Source organism: Halyomorpha halys, unplaced genomic scaffold (assembly GCF_000696795.3).
Source record: "Halyomorpha halys isolate HHAL.00 unplaced genomic scaffold, Hhal_1.1 Scaffold1355.1, whole genome shotgun sequence".
Classification (NCBI taxonomy): domain Eukaryota; kingdom Metazoa; phylum Arthropoda; class Insecta; order Hemiptera; family Pentatomidae; genus Halyomorpha; species Halyomorpha halys.
In genome coordinates this window covers 207,673-230,109 of record NW_027105728.1, presented here as the reverse complement: position 1 = coordinate 230,109, position 22,437 = coordinate 207,673, and the positions used below count along the sequence as shown (strand labels likewise).

Here is a 22,437-nt window from a genome sequence, read left to right as displayed (position 1 = left end):
ATTATAATACACTTTTCATTAGATACGGCCATCTTGTTTATACACACTGCTATGACTAAAAAGTTTAATGTTTCCGAAATGTTCAGGGTATTTACAATCTGAAACTTTAGTAATCAATGTACACTAAAATAGTCTGTAATATGACCTAAACTTTAGTTTCATAAAAATAATTTTACTTTGCTGAAATACGAGATTTTAAAAATTACTTCTCCTAAAATACTTTTAATGTTGTTTATTTGGGATAATTAACTATCTCACATTTTTATTAGTTATGGAAAAAGAATAAGTATGATGTTTAATGAGATCAGAGGAAAAAAATAATATTTAACTGGTAGAGAATGTTAAACCAGCGGATGCATGACATACTTTTCCAAAATCAAATTTTTGAAATTTTATAAGAAATATTATAAAAAGCACTTTTCTAAAAAACATTTGAAGTTAAAGTTAGGCAGATTGTGAACTGAAATACTGATTAGAGAAATTAGTAGGGGAATGTATTGTCATGGCGAATGATATAAAAATATTTCTTCTGAGCAAACATCAAATCAATGTGGTGTGAAAAGTGAAAGCTGTACAAAGCATAGATCTCACCAGATTTCTTATTTATTTTTTTTTGGTTAGAAAGGATATTATTTTTTTCATTCACCATTTTATAAATATGTTTATGATGTTGTTGCAGGCCGGCGGCGCGGATACCCCGGTGATCGGGAGGCCGCGGGCCGTCCCCGAGCGAGGCTTCTGGGGATCGCGGCCGCCCAGCCCAGGCGGAAGCGAGAGCTCTGCTGTGATGCCGCCTCCAGTCTCCCGTCCCAAGTCAAGGGCAGGAGGAAAGTACGACTCCCTCAACTACTGGAGGGCAAAGAGGGTATGTTACCTTAGTCATTTATGTATGTACATGGTGTGTTCACAAAGTTACAAGATCGGTCACAGAACCAAAAAGATACTAAACATTTTTGTACAACGAACTTAAATTAATGTCAGCGTTTTTTCGATTTTTCATAAACTCCCTGGAACTCTTCGCGTGGGGGTCTTTTCAGGGACCCGTCAGAATATCGATTTTCATTTAGATATCGGTTAAAAATATCGATATAGATATTTAAATATCGAAAATTAAAGAAATTATAAAAATGATATAACAAGTCATAGGGAACATATTTCATATCATAACTAAACAAAATATATATTAAATTCTTAATAACGGTAAAGAAAAGCAACACTCCGATAAACATAATAAATATTACAACACCAATATTAATATATTAAAATTGATGAAAAATTTAAATATTTTAGGAAATTTTCAAAATAAAATATAGATATTTTGATTTAATAATCTTGGAATATTGTAACCAAAATTTGATATCAACATTAATAAGAAAGTCGAATATCAGTGAATATAAAATATCTAACCACATTTTTTTAAAAAAAATGAAATATCGATATTTTGATTAAATTTTCTTAAAAAATATCGTTCGCAAAGTACGTTTTTCAATATTAATAAAATAGTGGAATATGGATATCGATATCTAATATTGACATCAAATTTAAATTCATACCTGTTTTTAAAATTACTTAGTCTTTCTTTGATAAAATATCGGCATTTATATTAAATAATCTTGGAATATCGTTGTCAAATTAGATATGTAATTTCGAAGTCAAATTTAAATAGTTAATTTTTAAAACACTCCTTAAATGTCTTTGTAGTACTTTAAGGAAATATCGATATTTAGATTAAATAATTTTGGAATATCGATACCAAAGTTTGATATTGATATCGATGATGAATATGGACATTACTGCTAATATTTCCCTAAAATATATCATAATTGTTTATATCAATATTTAGATTTAATATTTTTATTTAGATTTTTCTTGATTTTATTAGTATTTTTTATTTATTATTTTTTTTTTTGTGCTGTCAAAATGATTCATAAGGGATCTGCGATTATTTTTAGAGAACAAATCATATACAATTTTTTTTTTTGCTCGCCTATTTAATACATATTTGTGCCTATTTATAAATTTGATGAGCATTTTTTTTAAACCGATAAATATTAAAGGATAATATAGATTTCCTTATATTATTGGTTATAAAATATCAAGCATCGGAGATATTTCGATTATGTCGATATCTATATCCCATCCGTATTATAGGGTAGCTGCAGAACATTAAACTTGGCCATAACCCTATCATAATCCACAAAGAGTTTGTTTCTAACTCAAGTCTTTCTTTGACTGTCTCAAGTTATTTTAAAATCAGAGTGCTCTACCGTTTGAATGGTCAAGCCCGCCAAATCCATCCAGAGGTTAAAGACAATTGGTTCAACGCCATGACAATGCGCCTTCAACTGTGTTTTGCCAAGTTTAACATGACAACACGGCCGCTGTCATCCTACAACCCTGACATACCTTGCAACTTCTTTTTGTTTTCCCAATCAGGGAGACCTGCAAATGAAGCGATCCGACACTATACCAGCGGTCCAGGCAGCTTCGTGGAAGTTCTTCAAAAACCGAAGATTGTATATTGAAGACTTCAAGTTCGCGGTATAAAAATGTTTAGTAAATTTTTGGATTCTTGAAACTTTGTAAACGCTCCATGTATGAATATGTTTATATTTTTAGCAATTAAATTGTGATAAAAAATAAATATCTATAGAAATCTTTTAGTTCAATTATGATGGAATTTAACGATTCGATAGTAACATTCTTTAAATAATCAATTAAATTAGAAAACTTGCGTTTCCTGAGATTTTTTTTTTTTATATTGAAGCAAATAATCAACTACGGCGCACCTTCACCATCCATATTGGTATGTTGTAGAGAATCCGTATCTCACATCTTCATAGTGTCTGTTTAGGGTCCTTTGCTAAAAATTAAATTTTCTCTTATCAATTTTTTCAGCCCTCATGGGGAGGATTCTTTTTTAAAGTTCAACATGTTGTATATAATGTATTTCACTATCGTTAAATTCAAGATATCACACTCCAGCAGCAGAGAGAAATGCTTTATTCGACAATGCTGCCTAAATACATGAGATTGCTAAAAAACACAGCGTACTTATCAATCCATGATTGGGAATATAAACACCAACATATATTAACAGAGACACAACAATTTTTTTCTACTTCTTCTTTTTTTACAAACTATAAATGACTATAACCTAAATAGAATATATTTCAAATATATTTTTTTTAATTATTTTATTTTGTTTATATATTTTTTTCTCATTTTCACACAAAGTAATGTTACATTTTCCTTATTCATTTTTTCTTTTTTTTTATTCTCAACCCTATTTACGCCATTCTCTCTATTGTATACTCTCATACTTCCCTTCACCACAAATGCAATGCAAATTAAACGCAATTATTAATAGATAGAAATATAAAAATAAAATAGCCACGGCAGTAGAACATTTAAAAATAAATCAATAAATTATTTTTAAAAACATATAAATATGTCAAAAGAAATGAATAAATAAGCCAAAAAATACCAGGGTGACTTATCTCTATGTATTCTTTTTTTTTTTTTTTTCTAATATTTAGTTACTACTGGAGTTAATGCTATGCCGCTATGTCTTCAATGTGTATTAAAAGCCGGGGGTAGCCCAAATAAATATTAATGAAAGTTTTACATAATAATAAGTTTCAATAATTTAGTTATTGTAGCAATAAAGTAAATTTTATATAATAATAAATCGGAATAATTTTGACTCACTCAAGTAATTAATTGATTATCTTGAATAATTTTTTTTAATACAATGTCATAGTGTTTATATTAACAAAACTATTTGTTTTAAATGAAGGGTTGTTGTTAACACTAATTGGTTTTAATAATTAAAATTAATCCCTTTATATATTAGCGATGTATTTCATTGAATTTGTAATCAGGTTTACAAATAGTTTTGTCTTTGACTGTATTTTTTTCTGTTTTTGAAAATGGCGAAAAGGTTGTTTATTAAAAAAGTAAGTTTTTTAAATTATTAAAGTCTCTTAAAAATTATTAAAATGCTAGCGTTGACAACAAGGCCACGTGGAACAATGCAGGGCTCCTTCTAAAACTGTTACCTTGGTTTATGCTAATCAAGAAAGCATTGATTTCCCAGTTGACCTCCTTTGTTGCCTCTTTTCCCGCCGAAAATATCCCGCAACAAGTCTCCCGCCACCTTGACTTGTGGGTCTCATATCGCTGCTTTATAAACTTGGTGAGATGGAATATTTCTTTATCATTTTTACCATATCATCTTTTTTATATTACCTTGTTTATTAGTAATACTAGATAGAAATACTTGTACAGAATGTTACAACTAACCCGACCTCCACTGAAAATAATAAGTTTGAGGGTTTGTTTATCCCATTAGAGCAAGCAGTGTGAGCTTTGATCCAATTAAAACTGTAATAATAGCACTACAATTAGGGATTTTGAATTTCTGCCGCTGGAGCTTGTTTTGTACAGTAATATCATTAATACAATTGTAGTTAGGACAATTTCGTTTTTTATTAACATCCTAAACAGGGCTGGACAATGTTTATTTATTTATTTTATACCAGACCGGTGGGTTTTACATGGTTAATGTCAGAGGTACATTTTTTTATTTTTACAGTTGATTATGGGTGGGTATAGTCTCATACAAAAGACACCTCTAACTATATACAATGTCATAAATAAAACAAAAAATTAAGATAAAATGTATAGATTAAAATAATAATTACTAATAAAAGATTTATTAACTTTATTAAGTAAAGTTAATAACAAAAACAATGACATTTCTAGATTTTAAAAAATAAATAATTTACTTCTAATGGAAAGAAAAAAAGAAAGCAAATTTAAGAAAAAGATGAAGAGAAAAAAAAAGAAAAGAAATTAAGATGAAATAAAATATTAGAGTGACAATAACAGAACTAATAAATATAAAATTTATAATAGGACGCCCTACAACAGCCTGCGCTTCAGTCTTTGTGTTGTGAACAGGTTGAAATATATTAACATCAGGCCTATTTTCCTCAAATATTAATAACTATAATAAAACAGTGCTGAAGATATGACAAAATACTTATGTTTAATTATAGTTTGATCATTTATTTATTTTACCATAAAGAATACTATTTGGCCATTAATAGTTCTATTATTTCTAAAATTAAGGTGTTTTAATAATTATTACAGTTATTGACATTCGTTTTTCGTTTAATGTCCAAGTTCAATACGTACAATACAAAAAGTTGAGAATAACTTTTTATTTTATGTAAAACTGTGTCAAGATGATACTTGTAAAATTTATATACATATATTTTTATCTCTATTTTAAAATATAATAAATAACAAGATAGTAATATATTTACTTTTTTGGGGGGGGGGGGAACCCCTGTACAAATAGAGTTAGGCAGTACATTAAATTAATATATAGACATTGTAGCAAACATTGATAATAAAGAAAAATAAATTAAAAATCATTTATATGCCATAAATTAATAATACACAGACTTGGCAATCCACAGTAAGTTTGCCTTGTACTTTACGTTTCTCACAATTTAAAAAAAATATGCATTTTTAACATTATGAAACAGAAGCTTATTCAGGAGACAAGTAATTGCAACTAATTTAGAGGTTTTGGTTTCATATACAAATAACTAATTAAGATCGAATTCTGTGTGTAATGACAGGATTTTATATAAATAATTTGGGCTAACGTTATTCAGTTTGGGCATGTATCGATTCCTCTTGGTATGCAGTCTTCTTGACACAAAATAAAAGTGTTCCTTTGATGCTGTTCTATCACGAGATATACAAAGATTATCATACAAAGATATTGTTGCTCAAGCAGTATCTGACAAAAAAAAGTTTGGACTGTTTAGAATTGGACGTATTCTAATTATAAGACAGTACTGTAGACGGGTTACTTTCTATACAAAAGTCATTCTGCAGACCTTTCTAAAGCTATTAGAATTGTAACATATTAACTCAAGTCTATGGTACAATCTATGGAAAACCTCAAACGCAAAATTAAAAAAAAAGTTATTTTTGTTAGCGAAATTAAGATTTTTTTTTCCATTTTGTAAAGCTTTGTCAATTATTTACATCAAGTACAAAATTAAAAAATACTAAAATTTCTTTTTCAATTTCGGTTGTTAATTACATATTTATGAAAACCATTTTGATATAGAAACTATTAAAAGTCAGATAAAATAAGGTATATTACAAGGTTAAGGACTTGTATTAAGTTTTAATAAAATAAATAAAATTGTATTTTATACAGAACCTTATCACTTTCTTGTGACTGGTTATTATTGTTTAAATAAAATAAATTTTACACAATTTTAGTCTCAAAACAATTTATATTTCTCTACAAGTCCGACATTTTGGCCAATTCGGCCATCCTCGAGCACAATCTTAAATACAAATTTACACTCACATCAATTATTTAAAAACTTTTTGCTGGTTATTCTATCCAGGTCATCAATTTCAGTCAAAATTACCCTATTTTGTCACTCATTATATTAATATTAAAACTTTTAAATACAAATCAATTTATATTTATTTAACACTATTATACTTTGTTATATCAACTATTTTTATTACAAATAATGTGATAAAAAAGTATAATAGTGTTAAATTGATTTGTAATTAAAATTTTTAATATTAATGTGAAGAGTAACAAAATAGGGTAATTTTGGATGAAATTGATAACATGGGCAGAATAGCCTGAAAAATGTTTTTAAATTATTGATGTGAGTGTAAATTTGTATTTAAGAATGTTCTTGAGGCTGACTGAACTGGCTGAAACAATGGGGTTTTAAGGAAATAAAGAGTGTTTTGAGACCTAAATTAGATAAAATTTATTTTAATTAAACTAAAATTGTATTATTGTATTCAATTTTGATGCATTTAAAAAGCTATTTAGTATCATTTTATTTATTTCAAAAGTTATGAAATTTTCACAAAAATTGAGGTGATAAATAACTTTTAACTGGCAGTGTAAGTTTTACATAATTGGTATCAATGTGATTCCAAATACTAAATAGCCTTTAATATTTCAGGTAATATTTTACAAGAATGGAGACCCATATTACCAAGGCCTCGAGTTCAGATTCAGACCAGGAAGGGATGTCACGTCTTTAGAAGGACTCTTGGATAAGCTTTCTCAGCGGCTAGATCTGCCAAGGGGAGCCAGGTTCGTCTTCTCAATGGATGGCGAAAGAAAGGAGTCTTTGGACGAACTTGTGGATGGTCATAGTTATGTTGTATCTTCTTACAAGACTTTCAAGGTATTGTTTCAAATTATCTAAATATTAATAGTAAGGATACTTTTTTCTAAAGATGTAAATTAATAAATTTTTACAATCAAAACCTGAATAAAGAAGTGTATCTTTAAATAATAAAATCATGCTGTAAGCAAAGATACACAAATATAAAAAATTTGTTTATTTTTTCTGATGTTTAGACCTCAATTTCAAGCCTTCATCAGAACTGAAAAACAAAACGAGATAACCTTAATTCAAAGAAACATGAAAATAAAAATTAAATAATAACAAACAAACTTGGATTTATAGATAATAATAAATTAAGTAGAAAGTAGTTAATATTAGTAAAAGTTAAAACACAGTATTGCAGAGGTAATAATTATACAAAATAATTATTATAAGACAGACAGTATTCATGTAAATAAAGAAATAAGCATGATGAAAGGTGCAGAAGAAAATGTGAATGATAATTAATTGAATTAACATAATAAATTATGTAAGTAATGATTAAAAATTATGAAAACAATTTCAATCAACATAATGAAATGTGTGAAAGAAAAAGATATATATGATAGAATTGGTACCAAATAAAACAGAATATAGATTACCATGAATAAAAGATACACAATAATATAGATAAATAAAAAATTAATAAGCTAAAATAAATATAGAATGTTCAAAAAAGTGAAAAGAGAGAAGAGATATGTTGGAGTGGGGATAAAAAGGAAGACTTTTTTTTTTTTTAATTTACAACTCATTAAAAATATATTACATTTGAATAGAAAATAATCCTTATGAATTATTGAATAAAAACCAATCTAAAAATTCTGAAACTAATTACTTGTCAAAAATGAAATTATTATTAGAAAAATAATATTCTTTCACCAAATTTTATGCTTCAATATCACATATAACTATTTTTAACATAAAAAATTCTACAGGGCTAACAATATATTTATAAGTATCAGTGTTGGAGGATAATAATAACATTATGATATATATTGAAGGTTTGACAGAGCCAAGTAATCAAAGTGCCAAAAATTAATGCACTGGAATTTAGATCAGTGGTTCACAAACAGTAGTCTGGGGAAACTGGAGTGTCCAGTAACATATATTTTTGTGACAATTTATTGTTAGAACTATTGTTAATTATGTTTCCTTATGTTTGTCAGATGAAAGATTTCAATAAGCAAATACACAATAAATGTGGCTCAAGATATACTTTTAAGCAATATAATTTTCGAATACTTAACAAGGGGTACCATTTTGCCATAAATCAGAAGTGGAAGTGGGCCGCACACAGTTAAATTTCCGACTTAGTGGTCCACAGACTTCTATGGGTTAAAAACCAGTGATTTTAGATCATTCAGAAAGTACAGACAGAGGTAGACAAACAGAGAGCTCCATCTTTTGATGTTTGTTTCAATAAACCAGATTTAAGTCATTGATCATCTGTTTAAGTCATTTAAATATGTTGACAAGACATTTATAATGGTTCATTAATTATTTTAGTATAAAAAACTGTTTTCAATTGTTGTATAAAAAATTGTTTTAAAATATTTGATGCTTGGCGTCACCAGGTCTCTTGATTTATGGATTTATATCGACCTTTCATTAAACATTAGTGATTTAATGAAGGAAGCATGGTGGTAAAAAAAATAAAAAATAGTACTATTTATTATGCATCAATGTTTCGCCCAAATTCGCAGGGCTTCATCAATACTCTTATCTTGCAAGTAAATGAAAAACTCTTTCCACAGTCTTTTTTTGACTTGCTAGATGAGAACCCTAATCAAGGCAAAACCTTGATGCATAATAATTAGTTTTGTACCATTTTGAACTAATTTATTGACTGCAATCCAACCATCTTCCTTTATAAATTATATAGGGTCAATTAACAATATTCCATTAGGGCTTTAGTGAAATCTTGGTCTATATTATTTTTAAAAATTCACTGATGTAGTTGCAAAAAGTTATTTATAGGAATGAAGTTCTGATATTTTATTTTAGTGATTCTGTACCAATTACCAAACAAGTAGATTTCTGTTATCTTAAAATTTGAAATACAGAGGTTATTTAATTTTCACAGATGAGTATTTTGCCATAATCCATTTACGAACATAAGTAAATATATATCATTATTTAAGATTAAGTTATTTTAATTTTTTTGTTATTCATTTTTAAAAGAAAATTAGATATAGCTAAATAAGATAAGTTTGGTAAACCACCAATGTAAGAAGTGGAAAAATAATACTATGATACAACTCCTTTGATATTACAATGAATATATTACAATAATATTATGATACAACTCCTTTGATGTTATAATGAATATATTACAATACTTATTATGATACTCCTTTGATGTCACCACAATAATATTGAATCATATTTTTTTATTTAATCTTTAAACACACTTTATAGTAAAATAACCTTAACTTAAGTATTGATTATCTCTAGACATTATCTGTAGTAAGTTCTCTTGTGAATGAATATATTTCCCCTCCCCTACTACCTCTTTGTCCCTTCTTTTTTTTAAGTTTCCATAATGCTCATTCGTTTTTCTTCTAAATAACCACATTACATTGCAAGAAGTTTCTGTTGTTATGCATCCATATAGTTTGATAATTTCTACTCAAAAATTGATAAGAATATTTATTAAATACTAAAATTAGTAAACAATTGTTTAAATAAATAAATTGGTATCCAAGTCTCAACACTCTTTATCATATCATCAACAGTCCAATGTCTCGGCCATCATCAGGGACAATCTCAAATATAAATTTACACCTTATTACATCCAATTATTTAAAAACGTTTTGTAGGCTATTCTTCCCAAGTCATTAATTATATGTCAAATCACCCTGTTTAGTCAAAATTTTATTAATTTTTAAAACTTTTACTTTTAGATCAACTTAACACTATCAAATACCATATAAACAAACTATTTTTTTTTTCAAAAATAATTGAATGTGAGGTGTAAATTTTTATTTAAGATTGTTCTTGAGGAAGATCAAATTGGCCAAGACGTTGAACTGTTGACGATATGATAAAGAGTGTTGAGACTTAACATGGATACCAATTGATTTATTTAAACAATAAATACCAATCTCAAGAAATTCAAAAGATTATATATAAATTAATTTATTCCATTAATTAGTGATTTTGGCACCCTTGGGGGGAGCTGAGTTTGGTAGACCTTTATTAAACATTTAATTTCCCAGTAGCTGTTAGTAGTGTGCTCATCATAAATTTTGTTGCCTTTTTCTTCTGTAGTGAATTTTCTTTTTCAATTCTTGTGAAGATGCTATTCTGGAACAATAATGCTTAAAGTTTAAATATCAAATATGAACAATGCATAAACAAAGGTGCTTCATACAACAGGCCTAAGAATACATTTTTAAATCATAAGTTTCAGCCGATGAAACAGGTTTCTGCAAACTAATAAATGATTGAGCCTGTTTGATTTAGCTCGAATTAATTTTATTTTTTTGGTAGAATAAGATGATAAAGTCTTGTGTCCATCTAATGGTCTACTAAGACATACTCATTTATTTGAAATATTGTTTAAGCAGCTAGAACTTTCTTTTTGGACAGAAAAAATGATACCCTTTGTTTGTCAACTCAAAATTAAACTTTCCTGGTTCATCAATAAATCTTTGACACGCCATTTTGGCTTAGTTTAATGCTGTTTCAGCATTGAGGCAGCTATTTGTGATAGCTATGACATAAGAAAAAGCAGCTATGGTAGATTTTTGATACCTCGCACCGATTATGTTTTGTGAGTAAATAGAAAAAAACTATTGGTGATAAAACCTCTCCTTGTAGAACTCCTCAAGTAAGAGGTACATAATATTAAATAATAAAATCTCCATTTATTTTGTTCTTTGTTTATGTAGAACATGTATAGTTTACATGAGTATTTTTTCTCTTGCTTCCTATTTTGAAAATCCTTCAAAATTAAAATTCCAAAAACTTAAGGCTCCTTCCAAAAATTCATTACACTGTAAAAATGAGACTCTCCCTCCCCAAAATATTTTTAATGGCACAAATTGTTGCATAAACCACCCCTCTGGAAACCCCTAATGTTTAATAAATCACCTTTATTTCATTTTAAATTGCTGATGTATTTTGAAATTGTAAATTATCTAAATTAAATCACCAATTAAATGTTATCATATTATCCGGATATCTCAGTTATTTTAAATCAGTTAAAAAGAAGTTGAAATCTTCTTACAGATATATTGTATATGTCATATTAGTGTTTTATCTATTTTAATGTATAATTTTTATATACACAAATTTTTAGGTATATATATATATTTACTTTTCCTTACATATATAGAGGAAGAATTAAAATCATGAATTTTTAATTTTATTTTCATATAAAACCATGCGAGAGGAGTTTATGTACAGGTGTACATACTTCTTTAATTTCACCCTCTATAAAGTAAGTACCCTTAATGGGGGTGGAAAATAACTTTTGAGGTTGAGCTGAAATGCTGACCAAATTTCCACCAAGCACAACCGTTGAATAAACAATACTCTCACCAAGTGATAAAACCATAACTCTTCATGCATTCTAGTGAGTTGTTTTTAAAAAGTAAAATTCAAAGATCTAAAAAAATAACACCAAAGAGAGATGAAAAAAACGAAACATAAGACTAAAAAAAAAACTACATATATATAGAACATTCGAATAGAATAAATTATGGGATTTTTATTAATGTGTTCATAAAAGAAAAAAATAATATCAAAAAAAGAGAGACTAGAAAAAAAAAATACATTTATAAAATCATTAAAATGATAAGATACCATAACTTAGAACTTCTCAACTCGGGACCCATACTGAAAAAAATCAGCAGGAATATGGTAAAATATCTTAGGACCTAGAACTAGAGCTGTAACCTGTTTAAGATTCCTAGGTGTAATTTAAATCATTTTTTTGTGAGTCAAAGTGAAAATCTACTTGGTTCAAGTGACTACAAGCTATGGTAATTTGTACAAATGAGAAATTCAATGAAAGAAGATAACTTGATTTAGTTCAATTTGTGAGAAATTAAAATTAATATCTTGGTCTCTAAGGTGTTCATACCACACTATAGAATTTTATATCAAACGGCTTGGGTTCATATTTGTTTGCAGGTTGATGAAGTTCACCGACTGTTTCTTGTACTTTTTGCAGATTATTTATTCTGAAGGTGGCCATGTGTCTTTTTAGGTTATTACTACTTTATCACTACTACATCTTATGTCTTTAATTGATATAAAATGTAATATTGCTCAATAAAAATGATTAAGATCAGAAAAAAAATGTAAAGGTTAATAGATAGATAGTTAAAAAAGTATTAACAAATAAATATAAGGTTCACATATAATTAAAAACTTTTAATACAACTTATGACTGTTATTTAGTACAGATCACACATAAATCCTTATGGATTTATCCATAAGTACAATTATCTGTACTTAAACAATATCTAAGAATCTATGATTCCATCTTTCAGAATACTAGTCAGCTCATATTATCCTCTCTCGTTTTCACCACTCCATCTAAGGTTGCTTGATCTACGAAAGACTATCTGCTGGTCTAGAAATGAGACTGAAGAGACTCATGAATTGCTTTATATTTATAAGATTTATCTTTGGGTTTCCATGTCTCCTATTAGTATACTGAGTTCAATTGGCTTTCTCCTGCATCCTGAATGCATTACCTCCTTGATGTTTTTATTCAAAGTCCTAAAAACGAAAAAACCTACCGATATCCCAGATCTCCTAACTCTATGTTTATCCATTCATTCATTAAACATTAGAGCCCAATATACACAACCCTAGAATCACCTCCATCTGGAATGCTTTCCTCATTTCTATCTGTCAATCCCCATCTGTTCCTTCCTTTAAACAACACCTATTCCTTTACCTATTATACAATCAAACCTCTGTGTCAATGTGAACACTGTCTTCAGCTGTAATATTGTTTACAACCATAAATTGTAATTTTAACCAATATAGCACAACTTAGTAAATACTTGCTAACAAATTAATCATAAAGTGTGAATCATGTATTTATTGTTATAAGGGTTTTGATGATAGTTGTTGGACAAAAGTATAGTGGACAGCAATTTGTAGTATTGGTACATTCCTCACATGGTTGTCAAACTTCTCCTGGAACCCTCCATGTCCTGTTCTGAACAGTGGACCCTGCTATAACCACTTAGCAGCTAATCTTGGGTAAATGATGGAGAAAAATTTCTTTGGTTAGAACTCTTTTATCTTGTCACCTATTGCCCAATTTAACACCTCAAATTAGTGCTCGATTAGGATTCTCTTCCACTGGCTTTGTTCTTCTACAAACCTGTAATCTCTCTGTCCATTACATACACCACAAGGAGGCACTCAACTTACCAACCTTAATAATATTTGATGGTAGTAATTGATTTTTTATTTTGTACTAAAAATTTCTTAGTTTATATTTTTAATGATACACAAAAGAACCCTATTAGTTTTATGCATGGGATAAATATGATGTATTATGTTCAATTATATATTTGTACAGTCTAATTTAAATCCAATAAAAATAATAAATAAGATTTTTCTTTTATCATATGATACTTCACATCCCTGGATTGAGACATTGAGAACCAGAGTGAATTATCCCACATGGCTGTGAAAATTGAATTTGAATTATCAAAGCATTGTATGTCAAGACCTATGTTGGTTTAAATTTTATTTTGAAACCATCCAGGAGACATAGCCAATTTAACAGGTTATCCAATATGTCTTTAATGTTAAGTTTGCAGTGCAAGAGTGGATTCAAGTGGCTTGATCCACTTTACCACTACTAACTGCTAACTGAAATGTAAGAATTCCCTTTCATAACTGGTCTGATAAAATTTGATAAAAAATACATTATAATCTTTTAAACAATTTTTTTCAAAGTTGCAGCTGAAGAAGTAGGTCCTAAACTATTTAAACTTCTTTTGTCTACATTAGTCCTATATATTCGTCTTAATTTTTAAGGAAGTTAACGTTTATTTTACTAAGTGTTAAGCAAAAGAAGGGTTCTTTTATTTTTCATTTATTAAATTCCTGTTTTTAGAGCATTATTATGTTTCAATGTTGTAAATTACGAATAACTGTTTATTTTAAGATAAATAAAAGTTCTGCTCCTAAAATTTATAATATTCACCTATATAATTCATTATAAAACAATGACAAGAGCTCATGCAAAGGTAAGAAATCATTTCTGAAGGTAGAATTTCAACCCTGAAAAGTAAAAATGCAGTAAGAAAAAAAATGTGTTTAATAAATGCAAAATAAAGGAAATCTATTTTCAACTTAACTAATAATATACATCTGTCTACTTTCGATAAAAAAATGTTTAATGTTTTTATTATTATATTTCAGGTGTAAAAATTAATCCATATAATAGTATTAAGCAACAAGTACAAGGAAATAAAAAATAAAATAAGTACTAGGAAGTTAGAATTAAATACAAGATAAATTAACAAAAAGAATAAATTGTAATTTGGATTTAAAATCACAATTTCAAAAGTTTCAGAAAGTTAAGTTAGTGTAATTAATATATGTATAAATAAAAACAAACATGTGTGTCTGTATCATCATCAATCGGTGTGACAACCTATTACTGGGCTCTGGCCTCAAGTAGCTTCCACCAGCTTAATCTGTTAAGAGCAGCTGCTCTCCAATTCCTCACTCCGAGCAGGGTCCTTGAATCCTCTTCAACACCATCGAAGCTTTGGGCGGCCCCTTGGCTGTGTTCCATGTAGGCGCTCATTGAGAAGTTTATTTGGGATCTCATCAGTTCCCATCCTTACCACATGCCCTGCCCATCACAGCCTACCCTCACAATTTTTCCAACATCAGGCTCACCAATTAACAAGTAGACTTCCCTATTCATGCGTCTTCTCCAAGCTGAACCATCCTTTACTGGGCCATAGATGCATCTGAGTATCTTTCTCTCAAACGTTTGGAGATCCCTTTCATAGGCCTTCGAAAGTGCCCAAGTTTCCGAGGTACTGGTCGAATTAACGTTTTATACAATCTAGTTTTCATGGATCTTGATAGTGAGCTACTACCAAAGTGCCGACGCAGTCAAAAAAAAAACACCTACTGGCCGATGCTATTCGTCTGCTTGGTGGCATTAACTTGTGATCCGAGATACACAAATTCCTCAACTTGTTCAAAAGAGTAATGACCAATTTGGACAAAATCTTTATTAAAACCTCTTTCTTGACCAGCTATCATATATTTGGTTCTGTTGGTATTAACAACAAGTCCCAACTTTCTGGCAGTATCATCAAGGGCAAGAAAGGCCTCTTCCACAGCTGTTTTTGATCTCCCAATAATGTTGGTATCATCTGCATATCCCAGGATTTGTGTCATATGATTAAAAATGGTTCCACTGGTCTGAACCTTTGATTCTCTGATAACTTTTTCCAGCCATTATTGAATAGCAGACAGGCTGGGGAATCTCCCAGTCGAATGCCATTTTGAGAGGTGAATCCCTCAGACAGATTTCCCTGAATCTGCACCATACATTCAGTATTGCTCATTGTAAGTTTTACAAGACGAATGAGCTTAACAGATACATCGTGGTCTTTCATTGTGTGTCTGTATATTTCACTTTAAAGCCACAACTACACAGCATTGTTTGTTTTTGATTGTAGCCTGGAATCTCCCATCATTCGTTATGGTAGCTACGTTTCATTAACTGTAGTGAGAGAAAAGGGTAGATAAGTGCTGGGTCAGTTCTTATTTTAGTTATTTTTTTTTTTTACGTTTATAATTTAAATTTATCATGGGGAAATCTGCTAGATGCTCTGTGGGTATATTAGCAATAAACAACTTCATTACATTTAACAAATACTGTAGGTACTCTTTATTTAAAATGAAGCTAGTTAAATCTATGAAATCCCATTTTTTAAAGATATAATAACAAGAAATATATTTCCCTAATTCTGTATTGGAAAGACTTAATTCAATGATAAAAATGTACAATGGTAAGTAATTTGAAAAAAAAAATTGTTATTAATATAAAGTACAATGTTTTTCTTTTCTTCAAATAAAATGGACATTTTGGAGTCCTCCAACTTCACAGTTTATTCTCTTATACAACAAAGTTCACTATGTTCAATATTCTAGTTTGTTCCCTTGGTCTTTTATTAATATAATTCTTTTGTTGTATTATTTCTCAAATAAAATTTTTACAAAAATAGGTCAAAGTGAGTTGGTTTCCTTTTATTTAAAAGATAGTTTTAAGAAAGTAACACTACAGAATTATATGGATAAAAGATACACAGAAAAAATTAAAATATTGAATATAATAAAATTTGTTGTGAAACAGAATAAACCTTGAAGAGGGAGAGGAATTCAAAATATTGTTCTTTTTTTTTTTTCCGAATAACCCTTTTAGAGGATGCGATAAATCAACTTTGGTCATGCTTCCTTCGGACTCACACCTCTTTCACCCTTCAAGAGTGCTGCTCCCTCTCCTCCTGAGTCCATTTCCTTCTAAGTGTTGATTTTATCCTTTCCCGAAAATCTGCCTATTGTATAGTTCTTCGAAATAGTGTTCTGTTGTGTCCTCTGTGTTCATGGCATTGGTGGTCAAAATATTGGTTTATTATATAAAAAATAGAAAAACATTGGAATTTATATTAATATTTTTATGTTTGGCAAGTACTGAAGATGTTTACTATTAATTTTGTTGTTATTAAGTTATTTTAAAATTATATTACTAAAATTAACATCAGAGCTATGAGAAAATTGAAATCAAAATTATCTGTTTTCATGATTTCTTGTACTACCCAATCCTATGGAATTTCCACATACATAGTCTTATTTGGATTGGTTCATAGCACCAATAGTGCAGCATATGACATTAGCGTTAGATCCAGAGCTCATTTTTTCGAATTACAATGCTCTAGACTTTATCTAGCTAGGCCATTAAACTATAAGGAAAACAATATATATGGAATAAACCAGCTGCAGAGCTGGTAGAGGCTTTAAAACTGATACAGACTAAGTGAATGTCATGATTGTCGAGTACTGGAAATTTAATCCAATGGAAAATGTAGGCAACTGTTCATAGGTTTAAAGTTCGAACACATAGGCCATCTGCTTAAGTTAAAGTTTAAGTAGCTTTCTGAATATTGTTAGTGTCTTCTAAAATGACAATGTCACCTAAAAAGGTAAATCCTGTAAATTACACTGACTGACACATATGACTATCCTGATGCTACTTCCCTCAGCATCGTTTCGATGTAATTGCTGAACTCATTCTAAATTAACTCCATGCCCTTTCATAAACTAGCATTAAATGACAGGTTGGCAAGAAATGGTTTTAACAACACTCCTATAACCCTGAAACCCATGTGTAGTATAAGGCTCATGGCATAAAAACTAAACAGTATTGCCAAAATAAAACACAGCTTCTCTCTAAGCTGTTTTTAATGAACCTTGAGACAATCGAAATGTTTCAATTTCATAGTGCCATTCTAAGGAAAATTACAGGGATCTCTACTGGTCACTTTTAACTTAATTAATATATGTTCAACCTTAGCCAAATAAAAGCTGTCGACCATATCACCCATGTCTAGATTCTGCCACACTGAAGGAGAAATAACATATCATATTGTGTGTCAGTAAGACAGATTTGCAGGCTTGAGGTTTATGTTGTTTGGCATGAACCCAAAATATTCTGGACTGATCAGTCCACTGACTTTAATAAGATTCATACAATCCATTAATCTAAAGATGGTACACAATTGGCCTCGAAGGCTAAGCTAATAAAAAGAAAAATGCATATCTTGGAGGACCCCAAAATTTGCTACGCCTAGGGATCTCTGCATGGCTTACTCTGAACCTGTGATTCTCAAATTTCCTAGAATTTCTATTTATATGATATTGCTGTAGAAAATAAGTTTTATTTCTAGGCAGGCTGCTTTGTTCTAGAACAGTCTGTCATGATATCTGTTTATGAAAACACACTCTCGTTGTCTTTATTTATAAAACCCTTCCTAATTTCTACAACAATTTGGTAGCAGAGTGTGGGTAGGTGCGTGAAAGGGTTAAGTGACGAGAAGAATTTATGTATATTGATGGATATACAAGCTTTGTGATTTTGTTTACAAATAATCGCCGAAATCAAAACACAAAAGATATGCATGACACATTATTCAACTTCGAAAAACTCACTGCAGAAAATTATGGGATATGGTCGATGAGAATCGAAGCCTATTTAGAAGCAAAAGACCTGTACGAAAAAATTATTGAAAAAGATCCGCCGACTGAAAAAGATGCAGCGTGGAAAAGAAAAAACAAGCAGGTACTTTCTAGTCAGTGATGATGTATTACCGTCAATCAGAGATGAAAAAAGTACGAAAAGGGTTTGAGAAAAGTTAAGAGAGAGGTTTAAGGGCGTTCTCAAGGAAAAAGTGATGGATTTGATGTTTGACCTTGCCAAAATTAGGAAAAACAGATGTGAAACTTTGGATGAATATCGTATGAGGTTTCAATGTTAAGTTCAGGAGATAGCTCAACTGAGTAAATACCTAACAGACTAAGAATCAGTAAGATAAATCATTGAAGGCTTGCCACCCTATTATGACCCTGTTGGCATAGCTATTTTGGTTAATAGGAACATTAAATTCAGGGAAGTAAGGCAAATGCTTTTGTCATTTGAAAGAAGGAATAACTTTCATAGGAATGAACAAACATCAAAAACATACCACAATAGGTCAAACTTCTGTCTGAAAACCTGTTTTATTTGTAAAAAAAAAAAAAACCAGGACACCTAAAAAAAAATGTTGGTTTAACAAAGAAAATAATAGACTACACAGGAGAAATGGACCCTTGGATACACCAAAGCCTCAACCAAGAAGACAGCATAGAGCATCCTTGGCCACAGAATTTGCCTTATGTGCAATTAACAGGAATAATAAGTATTTGGTGGAGTAAGAAACCAAGACAGATGGAAGGAGTACCAATAAAACTCATGGAGGTAAAATTATAATGGAGATACAGCAAAGGTGATGAAAACAACTTTAATTTTCAGGATATTTTAGTTGTTCCAGAGTTATGTGGTTATCTAATTTCAGTGACTAAGAAAATTGAAAAGGAGAATAAAGCCATCCTTTTCCAGGAAGGAAGAAGCAAAGAGAGTGATGAACACATTGAAGATAAAGTTCTTACACCAAAAGAACAAGTGATATCTGATCAACAACAAACATTAAATGATGAAGAATCTGGTTGTGAATCGGAGGCACCTAAACTAGTAGCTGATGTTGATCTTGAAGATACTAGAAAATCATTTAAATTGTGATTCAGGTCCTGATGGTGATAGCGGTGAAGTGTTGATGAAAATAGCAATAACAAATGAAAAAAACTAAAGAAGAAAGTAAGAAATATACTCATAACAAGAAGAAGAAACTCAAAAAGAAAAGGGGAATTTAGTGATGCATCGAGTATTGCTAAACCTCCTGTTGGACCAAATATTGGTGAATATTACAATCCTGACTGTGAAGAATCTGGTTGCAATCAAAAAGGGAGAGGTCCAAATCGACAACAAAAGACAGAAGACCAGTTGGGGATGTTTAAACCAAGGACTCGAGGAAGTGTTTTGTGAAACATTAAATAATATAGGTGTGATGCCATAAAATTAAAAAAAAAAATGTATATTAATATTAACTAAATACAAATGAAATAAGGAAATAATAAAACATATTTTAGGAAGGAAATTGTTGTAGAAAATAAGTTTTATTATTTTGGTTTGTAAATAAAACGGTTAATGGCGACATTAGGATACTATTGAGAACAAAGCAGACAGGCTGCTTTGTTCTAGACCAGTCTGTCGTGGCATATGTTTATGAAAACACACTCTTGTTGTCTTTATTTATAAAACCCATCCCTACTTTTCACAACAGATATGAAGTGTAAAAAAATGTCTTGTATCATCTAATAAGAAAAAGTAAAAAAAAAAAATTAAATAATAGAAATAAATTAAAAACAAGGTCAGAACATTTTATAATAAGTAACAAAGAAGTAACATTACTGGAATGAATTACTAATGTACTAATATTGGTAGCTTACTTCACAGTAGTGCTAAATGTTCTCTCTTTTAGGAAAATTACAGCTTTTCAATCAATTTTCCTAAAAGAGATTTAGATTATACCTAAATATGTTCAATCAAAAAATTAAAATTTTCCAAAAGAGAGAACCTTTAATTGTATTTTTCCTAAAGTTAGTGGAAATTTTCTCAGCACTACTGCGACGTAAACTATTCTAAAAACTACTAGTTGGTGACTATTCTAAAAAACTGCCTCATCTTATAAAGAGGGAAAGGAACTATTTGAAACCCAATTCTTATATTATTTTAATTAGATAAATATATATATATTCAAAATATTGGTATTTTTAATAACGAGACTGCTCTTAAGCAGACAGATGCCTCATATTACAATAAAAACTGTATTACTACTTTTAAAGATGGTGATATTGTACAAACATTTATGCTCATATTTTTTAATATAAATTATACAAATACAATAGCATGATTTCATAAAAAAGCTATACTGTATATAGCAAGACACATGGCCACCTTCAGGATATTTAATTTTGTGAAAATACAAAAAGGGGTTGGTATGTTCACAAACATATCTAGGTATTTCCAAAGTAAATATTAAAATATATCATAATTAATTCAGATTCTAAATGTATATTAATATTTCATAGTATGAAAGTCTTACAGAGTGACGTATCAATTTTCATTGTTATATACATATTATATTAATTTTTTTTATATTACTATTCAATCACATGCATATTAATAAAAATCTTATTATTTGCTGTTTGGTCATTCAATATAAGCTCTTCTAGTTCTTTTTTTTTTTTTAATATCTTAAATATTTCTTTCATGCAGTTTTAGTTGCATTTATATAATAACATAGAAAATAATATAAACCATAAAGCAAAAAACAATGCACCGTTAGAGAAACAATGACTTCGACACAACCTTTTCTTGAAATGAGTTATTGATATATTAATGATGAATTTAAAAACACAATAAAACAGAAATTTAATGTAAAAATATACATATTAGCTCAAAATACGGATATAAATATTTTAGTTTGCTGTAAAATTTGTCTTATTTTTTGTTTACAACATTATTTTATATTATATTAATAATTCATAACTTTACATTATTAATTATTAATATTATGCATGTTAACCTTCTTTGCATTGAGTACTTACATCTGTAAATAAACTACTTTTCCATTTTAACAAAAGAGAAAACATTTGTGAAAATATATAACCTAAAACATAGGTATATAAAAACACATCATATTTACATATAAAATATTATACATGTCCAATATATCATATTCATTATAAGTTTATAATCTGATGAGGAATAACTTTTATATCCAGATAATAATTAGTAGGTTATGCGATCAGGGTATTTCAAGAACCATCAATCTAATTAAATGAGACCACAAGTAACTAAGTATTATTTGTTAAATAATAAATATAACAGAAGGCTCTATCCCTCAAATGTTTACCAGATGGCTCAGTACTTACAAACATTTTAAGGATTCATTCGTTATGAACCTGTTGAACTTTACACACCTATTTTGTTGTCCGCAATGCTATTATATCAACTATATACCAGGTGCAGTACTCACAGTTCAGCATTTTCTAGCATTTAAATTCCCCAGCTTAACCCCTCCTTCCTCGCACTGAATATTTTTCACAATTATTTGTTGAGTAAGCTGATTTAAAATAAAGCATAATTTAAACAATATCATAATTAATTACAAAGAACTAACTGGATAAAAATAGGGAGCAAATTTCCTAGGGCATACTTGGATTGATAATCTAATAAAAAAATGGAGAGCAAAAAAAAAATAATACATGCTACTAGTAATCACATTCATAAATTATTGTTTGACCCCCCAATAAAGGTACAACGCAAAGTACATTTCTTATATTAAAAAAAACCATGCCCGTGTAGGCGACATTTTTCCGTGACAACGTATACTCTATGCTAATATTACATAAATATAAATTAAAATCAATCCAATGTTATATATTTGAAATAATAAACCAGTTCACATATTGAATTCAGATATTTATTTTTGCTTGGTTATACATTAATTAATTTTTATACATATGATATAATATC

At 29.2% G+C, this 22,437-nt stretch overlaps 1 protein-coding gene across 1 annotated transcript in view; it reads left to right on the top strand.

The window, feature by feature from the left end:
- The window catches only part of DCX-EMAP (Doublecortin-domain-containing echinoderm-microtubule-associated protein), a 149,857-nt gene that overhangs the window by 43,315 nt on the left and 84,105 nt on the right, over positions 1-22,437 (top strand). The window contains exons 3-4 of the mRNA XM_014434359.2: positions 680-865; positions 7,029-7,256. Of these exons, the coding sequence (XP_014289845.1) occupies positions 680-865; positions 7,029-7,256 (414 nt within the window). The remainder of the gene's footprint in view (positions 1-679; positions 866-7,028; positions 7,257-22,437) is intronic.